The following is a 15,518-nucleotide window of genomic DNA, read 5'->3' as shown; positions in this document are numbered from 1 at the left end:
GGTGCCCGCTGATTGGGGGGAGACGTCAGTACTTAGCAGGAGCCGCTGTATGGTCCCGCAACGGCTGGTGGAAGGGCCCAGACAAGGGGTCACAGCTCTTGTCTTGGGCAGCTCTTTCTCGTGTGTGTGCAGCCGTTCAGTCACGCCTGACTCTGAGACCCTCTGGACGGTAGCCGGCCAGGCTCCTCTGTCCATGTGACTTTTCAGGCAAGAACACTGGCAAGCCACAAGTAGCGTGAGTTAAATCGCTCAGTGGTGTCCGAGTCTTGGCGAATACCCGAGTGGGCTGCCGCTTTCTCCTCCGGCAGGTATTTTCCACCCAGGGATGGAACCCGCGTCTCCTGAGTTGGCAGGCAGATTCTTCACTGGGGAGTCACCGGGAAGCCCTACCTCCCTGTTCCAGAGGGGACGGAGGGGTGCCCACTTACCGACGCCGCTGAGGTAAGGGCTGACGGTCCTCCAGGCCCCGATACTGCCCTGGCGCATGCGCTGCCCCACCGCCAGCTCCAGGTACAGCAGCGGCATGCCCTCCACGACCAGCATGATGATGTAGGGCACCAGGAAGCTCCCTGCGGGGGGGGGGGGGGGGGCAGAGACGAAGCCGGGCATCACCCTGGGCTCCCCCCGGGGACCCCCACACACACCCTCCCTCCCCCCCCCCCATTCTACTCGCCGCTTCCTTCTCCTAACTTTCCGTTCATCCATCCATGCTTAAACACAGTTTTAAAATGCATTCTCTTTGCTTCTGGCTGTGCTGGGTCTTCGTTGCTGCGTGCGGGCTTTCTCTGGTTGCAGCTAGTGGGGGCTACTCTGCAGCTGCAGTGAGCGGGCTTCATAGCTGTGGCTCCCAGAGCTCTAGAGCTCAGGTTCAGCACTCATGGCACAGGAGCTTAGTTGCCCTGTGGCATGTGGGATGTTCCTGGACCAGGGATCGAACCCGCGTCTCCTGCACTGGATTCTTTACCAGAGACCCGGCCGGGAGGCCCCATCCATCCATTCCTGTATTTCCCCTTTTCCCCGGAATCCACCCTCCCACCTCTGCACTCGTCTGTCCTTCCATCCACCCATCCTTCTATCCTTTTACCTTTCAACTCACCGTTCCACCCACGGGCCACATGCAGCCACATCAGTCCTTAACGCTTGTAAATACTTCCGTCCTGCATGGTAAACTGCCCCTGTCCCAAGACCCTTGAGTGCCTTCAGTGCCTCGGCTGCCCCCGCCCCTCGGCCAGAAACCCCCGTTCCGTTTCTACTAAAGCAGCTAATGGCTGGTCAGAGCCCGGGCCGCTCAGTGGTTGACTGTTCTGCACATCGCCCCTCGATCCGGCCAGACAGCCACCCACCTCCACGTACTTCCCTTGGGCTTGTCACGGGCCCGCATGGTGCCCCACAGCAGGTGTCACCCTAAACAGGTGTCTCACTGAACACTTCCTCTGGGCCAGGCCCCAAGCCGAGTGTGCAGAGGATGCGGGAATAGCAGCCCCGCTTCCTGCCCACGAGCGGTCACCCGAGCAGAAGACTTTCAGTGGCCTCATGCTTGTCGAGAGCCACAGGTACTCCGCAGGGCCTATGTCTTCAGAGACGCGGCCGGGGCTTGATAGGCATGTGTGGAGACAAGGGCTCCCCAATAGACAGAACCCAGGCCGCCGCCTCCCTTGAAGGAGCACTTTTGTTCTATGTATGTCCGTTTTATACAGCGGCCCTCAGCCTACATTTTCACTTTAATAACAGGTTCCCAAGCGGCTCAGCGGTAAAGAATCGTCTGCAGTACAGGAGATGCAGGTTCTATCCCTGGGTCGGGTGATCCCCTGGAGAAGGAAATGGCAACCCACCCCAGAATTCTTGCCTGGGAAATCCCATGGACAGAGGAGCCCGGTGGGCTACAGTCCACGGGGTCGCACAGAGTCAGACTCGACTGAGCGACTGCACCCCGCCACCATGACTAGAGCGATGTGAACCACAGGTTCCCAAGCAGCCATCTGCAGACAAGGACCCCTGGTGATGGTGGGGAGCAGGGTGAGTGAACAGAGCCAAAAAAGGACCCCCACCCGCAGACACATGGAAAGAGGCTGGCGGCCTGCTGAGGGCGCCCAGCCCAGCTGCCCCACTGTTTCTACTGTTGGTCCCCTCTCCTCCTCCTCCACACGCCCTCAGACACCTCTCCCCCAGCTCCTGGCTCCTTGGCAGTGGACCTGAAGAAACATTCACTGGGAGAGGAGGGCAGGACTTCTGATTAAAAGAAAACCCTGACCCTACAGCTGCAGGGATTAAGGGCTGCTTACAGAAGGAACTGGCTCTGGAAGGATTAAGGTAAACAGAATCCATATGTTCATCAACACATCGAATATTCACAAAAATGCTCCCTTGGGGACTGGCCTGGTGGTTCAGTGGTTAAGAACCTGCCTTCCAATGCAGAGTCCTCGGGTTCACTCCCTGGTCAGGGAACTAGGATTCCCACATGCCGCGGGGCAACTAAGCCTGTGGGCCACAAGAGAAAGATTCTGCATCCCGCAACACAAGATGCCACGTGCAGCAACCAAGGCCCAACACAGCCAAATAGATTTCTTTTTAAAGCCTCCACTGTACACACGTGCTGTCCTGTAGCCCACGTGTCTCCCCCGATAGGGTCTCATGAGCACTCTCCGGACCACACCGCGGACATTCCACTAGGAGAGCGCGCCCACAATTCCTCATCGGTCCCTGGGCACTTAGGCTGTTGCCAGTCTTCTGTCATCGCAAGCAAAGCCTGGTCCATGCGTTTATCTCCTCGGGATAGAAATCCCAGAAGGAGGTGGCTGGCACCAAGGCCACGCAGAGCCCCCGCCCACCCCTGCCTGACCCTCTCACCTCGGAAAGGTGCAAGCGTGTGCTCACCAGAGCAGGCCCCACACCAGCAGGGCTCTGCATACCCAGCTCCGAACTCCCTGCTCACATCAGGGTGACAGCGAATCCCCCGCCTCGTTCCTGGACTTTGCCAGGCCCTCGCCTGGCTTCAGCATCTCACCCGGCTCCTCTCGACAGCAAGGAGTCTGAGAGGCCATGGGGGGGCTCCTGCCCAACAGACACCATCCTTACAGGCTGTGCTGATACAGCCTGCCTGGAGCAACCTTCAGTGGTTGTAAGAAAAGCTTCATTTCACCCAAGATGTTAAACAGTAACCACGGGAGGCCTGGCAAGGTCCACAGAATGTTGTTCTCTTTCATAGGGCCTGTCTGATAGTCCACTGCCCGTGGGAAGGTTGGAAATTCAAGGCCTGGTGCCCAGATGGGGATATGAGGGCTCTTCAGCCCTGCCCTTCAGTGGGTTTTACTACGCCCTCCCACCACCCAACCATCCAACAGACACACAATCCCAGTGGATCTGGTCTACAATCACTTTCTCAACAAATGATGCTGGAACAATTGAACATCCATATGCAGAAAAAGTGAACCTCAACCCATATCTCACAGTTTATATACCGCTCACCCCCAACAAAAAAAGGCCCTTGAGATGGATCACTGACCAGAGGGACAACCTAAAACTATAAAACTTCTAGAAGAAACACAAGAGAAAGTCTTTCTGACCTTGGGTTAGGCCTAGATTTCTTAGATACAACATCAGAAAAGCTTTTTGTGAAAGAAAATATTGATAAATGTTGATAAGATATTGGGCTGCCAGCGTGAGGAACTCCTCCCATGGCAAAGGTCATGAGGAAGGAGGCTTGGCATACGCAAAGGCGTGATCAAGCCTCAGGAAACCCCCTGTTCCCGAGTATCTAACCCCAAAACCAGAGTCTGTTTTATGCTCTCACCTACACCTCTGACTTTACGGGGGGCTCTCCCCCATAACCGTTTCTCTCGGAGAAGGAGTAAACGTGCAGCTCCAAGGCAATAAAAATTCCTGGGCGTGATAGGAGTGTTTCAGCTTACAGACTCCTCTGAAGGTTATCTAGCCCGCCTATCTGTATAGGTTCGTCTGGCCACATGTGATTGTTTACAGCCTCCCAACCTGACAGGCATGAGATGTTTTAGACTTACTAAAGGCAAATTCTTTTGGGGAATTAGAAATTATTAGTATGGTGGGTTGGTTAGGAATTATATTGCTGAAGGGTTTTTTATTTGTTGTGTCAATAACTGCTGCTAATTCCCTCCCCTGGGTGGGACAAGGATGTCTCAGGTCAAACCCCTCTGCTGACAGACTAGCTTGTGTGACAGGATTATCCATACTCCTGCCACATGATTGTTTACTACCTCTCAACCATAAACAGCACAGAGAGTTTTGGAGTATTTGGAGAGTCTTAATTAGCATAGGGCTTTTTCTTCTTGTTGAATCAATGATTGCTGCCAGGCCTCCATATCCTTAGGCACTTGGGAATATATTAATCAATGTATCTGGAATATAGAAAAGGAAATACAGTAGTTTTTGATGTTAGCAATACTAGACTTTTTGAGCTAATGGATTTTCTCTTTTGTAATAGATCACTGTACTTTGTTATAAATCACTGTGTCCTTGCTATGTAAGAATGTAACTTTATCATATCTTAAGACTAAATAGATCTTAAGGGGAGCATTGGTGAAAGGATTTTCATTTGTTGGGCTGATGTTTGCTGCTAAATCTCCATGTTCCCTACCCTTATAATGAATATAACTAACATATAGGAGAAATAAGTATTAACCTTTAAGACTAATCATGTTAACCTTGGGTTAAATAAATTCCTTTCTTGATTGTAACTCACTACACCCTCACCCTATAGGAATGTAACTTTATTTGGAGGGCGGTGCTTGGTTTAAGAAAAAACACCCTTGGAAAAAATAAGTTTTTTGGTTATCAGAAAGAAAGGATCATAAAATGTCAGCAGGTCTCACTCATGGCCAGAAGATGATGTAATATCCCTTAGACCTTTTTTTAAAAAATTTATGTGAAGCACCTGATTTTGATAAAGGTCAGGACTGCTGACCCCCGCATGACTCTGTATTCATCCCTATGTGTAACAAAAGGTATATAAGCTAACCCAAAAATAAAGACATTGGATCAGTTTCCGGAAAGACTGATTTCCCCATGTCGCTTCTTTCTTGCTCCTGTTTTTCTGGCTGAATTCCCATCTGGAGCATGGATGCTATTCCACGTAATCCAAGTTATTCAGCCTCTTTTTCTCCACTAATCTTCCTACTGCACTATCCATTTCTAATCTCTCTATATCTGTGATTAAATATGTATTTTTCCAAAGACGCCGACTCCGTCCCCACCTTCGAATCACCCTGGATCCACCGGGGCTGGACCCCGGCACTCCATTTTAAAACTGCGCTTCATGAAAGAAGTCTGGAAACCAAACAGACCAGCTAGGAACTGGGAGAAAGCATCAGGGAAACACATCTGACAAAGACATCCACGTTTCTTTATATCCAGAATAGATATTAATAAAAACTCAGAAATGAGAAAACACCACATTCAAAAATGTACAAAAATGAACAGACATTTCACTGAAGAAAATCCATAAATGGTGTCCACTAGGAGAATGCATTATCTGACCCTCCACGAGATGACAGCACACACCTAACAGAATGCCTACAACAGAAAATGCTGACGACACCAGGTGCTGAGGAGGATGTGCAAACTCCCATACATCACTGCTGCTGCTGCTAAGTCACTTCAGTCGTGTCCGACTCTGTGCGACCCCACAGAAGGCAGCCCACCAGGCTCCCCTGTCCCTGGGATTCTCCAGGCAAGAACACTGGAGTGGGTTGCCATTTCATTCTCCAATGCATCAAAGTGAAAAGTGAAAGTGACATCGCTCAGTCGTGTCTGACTCTTAGCGACCCCATGGACTGCAACCCACCAGGCTCCTTCGCCCACGGGATTTTCCAGGCAAGGGTACTGGAGTGGGGTGCCATTGCATACATCACTAGTGGGATTGTAAGATGGTCCAGCCACTCTAGAAAGCAGCTTGGCAGTTGCTTCTGAAGTTAAGCACACGTGAGCTATATGACCCAGAAACCCCACTCCTGGGTATTGACTCCAGAGAAATGAAGACTTACATTCACACAAAAACCTACACACTGCCATTCACAGTGTCTGTATCCACAGCTGTCATAAACTAGAGACAATCTAACTGTCCTTCAGTGAGTGCATCGATAAATAAACCCTGGTATATCTACATAAGGGAACGGTACTCAGCAAATTAAAAAAAAAAAAAAAGGTCTCCCAAGCAGCAACATGGGAGAATCTCAAAAGCATTATGCTAAATGAGAGATGCCAGATTCAAAAGACGCGACATACTGTGCGATTCCATTCATACGACATTCTGAAACAGGCAAAACTATAGGGAAAAAGAGCTGTGGCTTTGGGGGTTGGCTGGAGTGAGGAGGGGCTGACTACACGGGGCATGATTGTGGTGCTGGTAACACAGCTGCCTGCTTTGGTCGAAATTCATGTAACTGTACACCAAAATATGCTAATTTTCTGCATGCAAAAAAATCTCAATAAAAGAATTTTGTTTTGTGATCAGTTTGAGAACAAGTCCACTCACCAAACTCTCTTCCAACTGGACTATTCCTCAAACTCCTTTTATATAAGAATTCTGACTCAGGCTCTGTATCAGGAGAGCCTGGCATCAGCGAGAGGCTGACAGAGGCCTGAGACTGGACAGCCTGCTCCCCTGCATGTCAATGGGGCAAAAGTGGGGGAGACTAACCTCCCCACACACGCGCGCGCTCTTGGCCGCTCCTGCAGAGACGCAGTCTATTTCCGCTCGTGGGTCTGGGCGGGCCCTGGGACTCAGCTTGTCCACTAGAATGTGGGGAAGGGGGCACCGTGATGGTCACAGAGCCTCCAGACCTCAAGATGCCTTCCAGCTCCAGCCTCATCCTTTTGGAGCCCAGCCCTGAGGCCACCACGCACAGGCCACCTGGGGAGGAGGGGCCACACGGAGAAGAGCCAAGGGGTCCAGCTGCCAACACGTGGGGGGCGTTCCAGCCCAGCTGACCCACCAGCAAACGTAGCCGTGTGAGCCAGGCCTGATGAGACTGGTAGAGAAGCGCCCAGCCACCGACAGAAGTGTGAGGCAAATTGTGGTAGCTGTGACTTTTTACTCGGACAAAATTAAACAAACAGGTTGACACGTCTCCAGTTACAATGAAATGACCATTTACTTCACTGGACAGGCAGAGCTGCTGGAGGCAAACTTGTGGAGAGCGAGGTATAGCGCCCAGGCTTTTAAACTCTGAGTTACTCACCTTTGACGGAATCCAGTGCCACTTCCAAAAAAGTGGTACTTCATTTTGCCTTTTCTTTCTTCTGTTGTTCCCTGTTGAACCCTTTTAGGAAGCAGCATCTACCAACTGAGAAGGGTTCATTCCAAACGCACGAATTTTTGCAACTTTCTCCTGCTGTAAGGTATTCCCTAACACCAGTCAAAAAAAGTCAAGTTTACTGTTCTTATATTGTCAGGGGCCTCGGGATCTGTATTGGTATAGTGTCTGTAGGCCTGATAAATCTTTTCCAAAAATTCAGAAGGGTCTTCACATGGTTTTTGCTGAATTGCTTGAATTTTGTTCTGACTCTTTTGCTTTGGGTCCGCTTTTCAAAGCCCAGCTAGGACGGACTGATAAGCGACATTTGAATAAGAGCGGGCCTCCCTCGTTGAGACCCAATTTGGTTCAGCTGTGATACTGCCAAGTGGGCTCAGGTGTAGGAGAGCCTCCTTGTAAGGGGGTCACCATCCTTCCAAATAAACTCGTCTGAGAAACCTAGCCAGCAGGTGGTTGACACTGAGGCCCCCAGGAGGCGACGGGGTAAGGCAAGCTGCCCTGTCCCAGGAGTGGCTTCTGGCCCCAGCTGGTGCCCTGTCAGGTGTTAGATGGCGATACCAGACCGGGTCCCGGTGTCCCAGTGCTCACACGGGCTTTTCTGGTTGATCCCTTGAAGGAGGGGCCATCCTGGGCTCAGCTGGAGGAGTTAAGGTTTGGAGCGACCTGTCCTCACGCTCCTTACCTTCTTTTTCTTATTTTCTCTGATGTAACAGCACAGACGCTTGCATGTAGAGAATGTCATCATTTCCTCCCATTCCTCACAGAAGAGCCACCCTAAGACCATACGTAGCAGTGGACTGTCTCTAACTACAAAAGGGTGCCCTTGCCTTGGTATCAAACAACCAGGATGAATGCTGGGCTGGGGCGTTTGGTGATTTTAGGAACCAAGTGGAACCTTTCTCTTATCCCTGGGATAAGAGAAGGTTTTTGTTTTTTTCTTTTCTATTACTCTCCTCCATGTGACATCATTAAGTGTTTTAAATACCATCAATTCGATTTGGCTGTAAGTGGAGGAACAGGGCTAAACAAAATGAAACAAAAAACCCCAAAGACAATCAGAAAATCCTAAATAAACCCTCCAGTTTGGTCTCGGGGTTTTACATATGCCAACAACACAGGAGGCCACAAGCAACGTCACTGACACAGCCAGGGTGGCAGTACCTGGCGCACGGGGCCCCCGGGGCCCCCGGGGCCCCCGACCTGAGCCCCTTGAGGAGGAGATCCTAACAGGTACCGTGGCCACTCGGGGGTGCAGTAAACTGGCCTCACCTTCCACTCACAGCTGTAACCAGATCACTCATCCAAAACATGCTCAGAGGGCTTTCTTTAGGGATAGTTGAAACATTTCCCATTTTTAAAGACTGCAATTCAAGACAAAATACAGACGGCCCATCCAAATGCTAACGTCCGAGGGAGCAGGTGGTCCTGGGGTAAAGAACCCGCCTGCCGATGCAGGGGACACGGGTTCCATCCCTGGTCCAAGGAGAGCCCACGTGCCCTCGAGCCCAGGCTCGCAACGAGGATGCGCCGCAGCCGAAAATCAATCTGCACAAAAGAACAGAAAGCAAAGAGGCGAACGAGCCAGGCAGAAGTCCAGCAGCTCTTTCCTCTCTCCAACAGGGCAGACCACTCACATACATGACAACTTGCCTTATTTTGAAGGAAAAGCCCCACACCCAAAGGAAATACAGTTTCCGGCTGTATACACCAGAGTGATTTACCTTACTGTATGAAGTCCATCGGATCCCAAATATCAATTCCTAGCTCCAAACGCCAAGCGCTGGAGAAGCCAGTACTGCTTTGGAGAATTCTGAAGCCCAGGTGCATAGGACAAGCGGTCCCGAGGGCTGCTAGGGCCTTACTCAGACACTCCCCCACGCAAAATCTGTTACTCACTCCAAGCCTGTGCTGCTGACTGCATGACGGGCCAATTAATGGAAACATGAGTCGCGGGGACAAGGAATAGCGATTCTGGTTGGAAAGCTAGTGGACTGAGAAGATAGCGGACTCAAAGCCCAGAGTAAATCAGGCTCTTTTATAGTAAGGGGGAGGGAGTAAAGCCAAGCATTTCCTGCTTCTGGTCAGCCTGGTTGCGGGGCGGGGAGGCAAGAGCAATGCAGCCAATTCAGTCGTGGGCCTGATCAGGATGTTTCTGAGCTGTGAGTGCTCAGACGCTAGGTCGTGCCCGACTCTTTGCGACTCCACGGATCATAGCCCGCCAGGCTCCTCTGTCCAGGGGATGCTCCAGGTAGGACTACTGGAGTGGGTTGCCATTTCCTCCTCCAGGGGATCTTCCTGACCCAGGGATCGAACCCACGTCTCCTGGGTCTCCTTTTGCATTGGCAGGTGGATTTTTTACCACTGAGCCACCTGGACAGTCCTTCCTGTGAGCTAAACAAAGCTATTTTAGCTTGATGCTTCTTACCCTGGGAGCCAGGGTTCCCAGAAATGGCTCATTATGTATAATTCAAGCTTAAGGCAACATCCCTTTAGTGATTAACTTGTGCTAGAACACAAACGTTCTTCCCTATTTTGGGCCCAGCCTAACCCCAAGCTAACTCTGCTGGCATCTCTGTGCAGTCCCCTGTGTCCACCCTCCAGGTGCCCAGCATGTGTTAGGAGCCCAAGAGCTTGGTTGCTACTGGGACTGAATCCAGAATCCCCAGGATGAGCCACAGATGTGTTCTCTCAAGGGACCACCCGGCCACATTTCCTTACGCCTGGGACCCAGCATCTCAAGCTTACTTGCCAAATTGTGCTTGATACTTTACAGCCTCTGAAACTCAGGATTCTGCTCCGTCCAGGAGCACTGCAGAAACATCAAGAGCCAGAGGCTGAGCACACACACACGCGCACACACACACACGCACATGCACACCCACGCACCCACAGGACAGGGGAGCAGTGGTTGTGCTGTCCACCTGTCCATCCGCGGGCTGACCCGCTGTGGCTCAGTCCCAGGCTGGGTGCTGCCCAGAGGGCCGTGGCTCCAGGTGTGCCGGGGCCCGCTCACACCAGCTGTCGAGAGCTGCACGTCTCCTCAAACCCCACACTACACTGGACACCACACTTGCTGTCTGACGCGGCCATCGTGTGAGTGTTTACATCGCACACCAGCAAACACTATGAATTAAGTCCTGCCCGTCCTTCCAAAGCCAGCACTGCGTGAATGGAGCCCGTCTCCTGGCTCCCAGCAGCTAGTGCCCTGGTGGGGTGGGATTCCTCTAAAGTATGGTCCACAGGCCAGCAGCATCCATCGGCATCACCTAGGAGCTTGTCAGAAATGCAGCTTGCCCTCTCCCCCAGGCCTCCATATCAGAATCTCTAGGGGTGGGGCCAGTAGTTCATTAGGACGCTTCGGTGGGCAACTCTGAGACGCAAAGGTCTAAGTACCAGGGAGGAGCAGGAGGGGCTTTGAGGAAAAGTCCCATTCTCCTACTGCCAAGTCAGGTGTCCCCTAACTGGCCCCCTTGTAAGGGGTAAACATCATATAGGGAAAATATAGGGGAAAAAATAATCCGCCTTTCCATTAGCCACATAACTGGCTAGTCCTCCATGATCTGAGCAAGCGCAGTCGCGTCCGACTCTGAGAGCCCAGGGACTGTAGCCCGCCAGGCTCCTCTGTCCATGGGATTCTCCAGGCAAGAGTCCTGCAGTGGACTTGCCATGGCCTCCTCCAGGGGGTCTTCCCCACCCAGAGATTGAGCCCGTGGGTCCTGTGTCTCCTGCAGGCAGATTCTTTACCCGCTGAGCCGTCGAGGAAGAGAAAATTTATATAAAAGTCAACCGTGGGTGCACTCATTTTCCACACATTAGGATGCAACACGTTTGTATCCTGACTTCTTCCCGAACACCACGGCCTTAGACTTTGGCACAGCCGCCAAGGCCTGCTGGCCTCGCCGAGCGCAGACTGCGAGCAGTCCCTTCCGCTGCCCTTCCTCTGCTCTGGGCCCGGGCTCTGTAAGCACCTGGCCTGTAATCTTCAGAATTAACATTCCTCGTGCCGCCCGGCCCGCAGAGCAGGAAGGAAACCAGCCTCTCTGGCCACGGGCAGAGCCTGACGGAGAGGAGCAGGACCCTAATCCTTTTTATTCCGGGGAGTGTTTGGGCATGGCCTGGCTCTGCGGTTTATAAACAAGCTCTTTGTTGGCTGGAGGGTGAGGGGTAGGGGTGGTGGAAGCCAGGGCGCTGTGTGGAGGGAAGTTAGACACCCCACTAGAGCTTTTCATGATGTGGTTGGTTAGCGGTCAGGTACAGGATGGGAGTGTAAACACACGTCACTGACTGTAGGTGACATCACTGGGCAGTGAGAGGCTCACGAAAGCCCCCCACGCCCCCGCCTCCCAAACTCGGCAGCTTTTCCTCACAGATCAGCCTTCTTCATTCAACAGACATTGACTGGGCGCCTCCTTTGACCCCACCACTTCACAGAGACGGGACAGAAACTCTACAACAGAGCGCAGTCCTTCAGACCCAGTGCTGGGAGCGCCCCAGGCTAGCGTCCAGGTGGACGAGCAGCTTGAGCAAAGTGTGCAGGCAGAGTGAGTGTTCAGTAAACAAAGAGCCTCCTCCAGAAACTGGAGGGCGTGCTGGAAGATGAGGTGAGAACAGGGGTAGGTGTTGGGTGGCCACATGCTCAGTGAGACAGGATAAACTCTTTAGTTAGTCCTTGATCTGCAGACACATGACTGAGAGGATGCCACCCACCTAAGTACAGCTGTCCACCCTAGATCCATCCATTCATCCGTCCACTCGCCCACCCCCTAATCCATCCTCTCTCCAGTATCCATTCTCTCCTCAACCATCACCTATCCATCTACCTGTCCACCTATCAGCTTAAGTGGACTCTGTACCAGGTACAAGATCTCTTCCTTCTTTTCCTGGGTCTTGAAGGTCTTACCATCTCCCCAGCAACTTATATGTACCGTTGACCCTTAAACAACGCTGATTTAACGGCATGAATCCACTTATACGCACACTTTTTTCAATAGTAAATCCAATAATACTATATAATCCCCATTTGGCTGAACCGTGGATCTAGAGGAAATATGGATACAAAGAGCCAGCTGTAAGTTATATCGGATTTTCCACAGCACGGAGGATGGGTGCCTTCACCCCCATGTTGTTCCAGGGTTAATTATATTCTACCTGAGAACTACCCCTCCCTACCAGTGTCAACCTGCAGACTATTCCGGTGATGGTGTTGTTAGAAACAAGGGATTGAATAGCCCTGTGGCAGTACGGCTCACCTGACCTGATGTTTGGGAAACGTGTAGCCAGGATAAAGGTGTTGCGGGTAGGTGCGCTGAATACAGAATGATGTGGGAATCTCATGCTGACAGTTCTTTCAAAAGTCAATTCTCAAGCTGTTACAGCATATGAGAACACATGTACCTCACATAGTTACGATCTATAATATATATGCCTTTCAAATGTAAAAGGAGTCAGACGATGAAGAATGCACTATTTTAAAAAACCTGTACAACCTTTTGTCAAGTTTTTTTTTTCTTTTTTTTTGAGCTGGGAGTTGGGGGTGAGAGTGACGGAGCAGTGTTTTAGCCTTATTCTTCTTAAATGGCTTAAATTTGGTAAATACTTTGACCTAACATCTTTCATTGTCCTTTATTGTGGAAAAAAAAACAAAAACAAAAACAGCTCATGCTGATTATAGAAGACACCACACACGCACACACAGTACAAGGTCAGCAAAAACCACCCGGAGATATCTATTGTTTTATTCTCTTGGGTAGGTTTTGGATCATTCCCTTTTTTCTGCATTGTTTCAAACATAATTAAGAGCATCTATTTTATACAGATTAGAATCTGACTTCCCTCCCTCTGTTTAATGCATGACGTGAAAAAATACTCGTACTTTTTTTGAAAACACCATCTTAATGGCTTCCAAGAGCACCGTGCGTGGTGTGCAGGTCCCATAACTCAGGGAAGCAGTCCCCTTTAATTGAGGGCTTAGGAAGTCTCCGTCTTGCTCTTATTTAAAGACGGAGGCCATCCTTCTGGGGTCTGCCTTCTCTCAGAACTATTTTACTTAGGTAAAGTTCTGGAAATGGGATAATTCACAAACTTTTTTGGTGCTGAGACTTCAACCCCTATTGCCACCTTGCCTCCTCCGAGGTCCCTTGGCGGGCCCTAGAAGGTGTCTCCAGCTCCCTGCAAGGCGGGGGAGGCTGTGTGGGTGCGCTCCTGTCTGGTGCAAGCACTGGGTGCCCTGCGATGTGAGGACAATTTGGCAGAGAACGAACTAAACTGAAATAGAGTGATTAGCCTTCCTGCCTACTGTGGTTCCAAACCCAAATTAATCTTGTGATTAAAAAGTTAAAAAAAAAAAAAAAAACAACGAACTAGCTCAAGATCATTTTATCCTGAGTTTCAAGTCATGCTGCCAGGAATATGCTTCGGATCTGAAAGTTGTATAACGAGTTTCTGTTAAACAACACAATTTCCTGCTCACTTTTTACACTTAAACGTAAGGTTTACACACTAGCAGTCAGATCATCGCCACTTCTCCGGAGGGAGGAAAAGAGTGTCCCTGACGGCTCCTGCTGCTCCAAGCGCCGCAGCCTGACCGACCGGGGTGGCAGGGGGTGCTGGGGGGCACTTGGCCGCCCCAGAGGGCTCGGGAGGGCGCTCTGGAAAAGGGCTCCAGCTGTGGACTGGGATGTCCTAGGTCCAGTTCCGGGCACCGTGATTCTGGGCAAATCGCTTCGCTCTCTGAGCCTCAGTTTCCTGGCACGCAACACGGGACCAAGCCCAGCGCGCCCCGGGCCCCCCGGCTCGGAAGGGGCGCGCGCCGGTCTGGCGGGGTGGGCGCAGCCCGGGCGCCGGCACTCACCTCCGCCGTACATCTGGCACAGGTAGGGGAAGCGCCACACGTTGCCCAGGCCCACGGCGTACGAGATGCAGGCGAACACGAACTGCAGCGGGGTGGCCCACAGCGGCCGCGTTTTCTCCATGGCTCCCGGGCTCGGCGCGCGGCGCGGCGGGTGCGCGGCCGCCAGGAGCGCCGTACCGCCCGGCTCGGCCAGGGGATGGCCCCACGCCTCTGCCTCTCGCCCGCTTTTTAATTGCTAATCTCATTAACGGCGCGCCCGTCGGAGGGGCGAGGCTAGTAAATGGGTGACGGCGAGCCCCACCCCGCCGCCGGGCCGCCGCGGCCGGGAAGGCGCCCGAGATTGCGCCGTCCAGGGAGGCGCCGCGGCCCCTCCGGTTCCACGTGGGGGCTGGTGTGTCTGCTGCGAGCTCTGCGGAGCGGGGGGTGGGGGTGGGGGGTCATTTACAGTGTGGCCACCTGTGTGCTACTCTTAGTCTGGGGATGGGGCTGTGAACGACACAGATATCCCCCAGCCCTCCTGGAGCTGACACTCTGGTAAAGGGAATTGCTTCAATGGACTGGACGAAAGACCCCATTTTCCACCAGTTTTTACCCCCAGAAAAGATAACTCCATGTGGTTTATCTTACTCCGTCTTTAAGACAGAGAGACACAAGGAGGGCAACTAAGGCAAAGCAAAGGGGTCAGCAGTTACAGGGTGGGTAGGCTGGGGTGGTCAAGGAGGGCTTCCCAGAGGAGGGGGCTTACATTTCTTCAGAGACCAGGAAAAAGTGAGGGGCTCACCCACTTCCCCAGCGGACCAGGAGTGACGCACGCAGCCATCTGCTTCCGTCTACAGGCAGGTTGTGTGTGCCTACTGTGTGCAGGGCCAGGAGTATGTCTTGGTAGGGAGAGATGGGGCCGGACCAGGTTTCCGGACAACCACTGTGGGATATTCTACTCCTGGGGCCAGAGATTCCGATTCACTAGCCTCAGGTCTGGACCTAAGAAGCCTCCTGTTTCTATTAGTCTCTCAAGGTGACTGGGTGTAAGGAGGTTCCTAGCAACGACTAAGTGGGGTGGTTTGGAATAATGCACCATCTGGCTTTGAATCTCGGTTCTGATTCAAAGCCTCTGACTTGGCTGTGACCTTGAACAAGGCATGTTTTAACCTCTCTGAGCCTCTGTTTCCTTATCTATAGGGTGAACAAATAAATTCCCCTTTCCATGGGTTCATGTGAGAATTAACAATTTAGCTTATTATCTGGCACATACGAAGTGCTCAGTAAAGCAGCCATTATTATAGGCTGAATAAATGAATGGGTAATACACTAATAATTACATACTTTGAACAGTCCACATGGTATATAGTAACAGTTAAGAAAATACTTGATAAGTAAAATTA

The 15,518-nt window shown here is 51.6% G+C and overlaps 1 protein-coding gene across 5 annotated transcripts in view; it reads right to left on the bottom strand.

The window, feature by feature from the left end:
- Positions 1 to 14,509, bottom strand: part of SLC6A20 (solute carrier family 6 member 20) — a 52,269-nt gene extending 37,760 nt beyond the window's left edge. For 2 of the 5 annotated variants that reach the window (XR_011250721.1, XR_011250720.1), the window contains exons 1-2: positions 14,137 to 14,463; positions 429 to 569 (exon numbers count right to left, since the gene is read on the bottom strand). Coding sequence is in view for 2 of the 5 variants with exons in the window: in XM_069560882.1 (XP_069416983.1) it covers positions 429 to 569; positions 14,137 to 14,257 (262 nt within the window). In the remaining 3 variants the exon portion in view is untranslated. Of the gene's footprint in view, positions 1 to 428; positions 570 to 2,847; positions 3,121 to 14,136 lie in introns of those variants that run through there. The other 3 variants (XR_011250722.1, XM_069560882.1, XM_069560883.1) reach the window with 3 other exon arrangements.
- Positions 14,510 to 15,518: the final 1,009 nt, after the last annotated feature.

Source organism: Ovis canadensis, chromosome 19 (assembly GCF_042477335.2).
Source record: "Ovis canadensis isolate MfBH-ARS-UI-01 breed Bighorn chromosome 19, ARS-UI_OviCan_v2, whole genome shotgun sequence".
Classification (NCBI taxonomy): Eukaryota; Metazoa; Chordata; class Mammalia; order Artiodactyla; family Bovidae; genus Ovis; species Ovis canadensis.
Note: the sequence above shows the minus strand (reverse complement) of the source record. Positions and strands in the feature narration are given on the sequence as shown.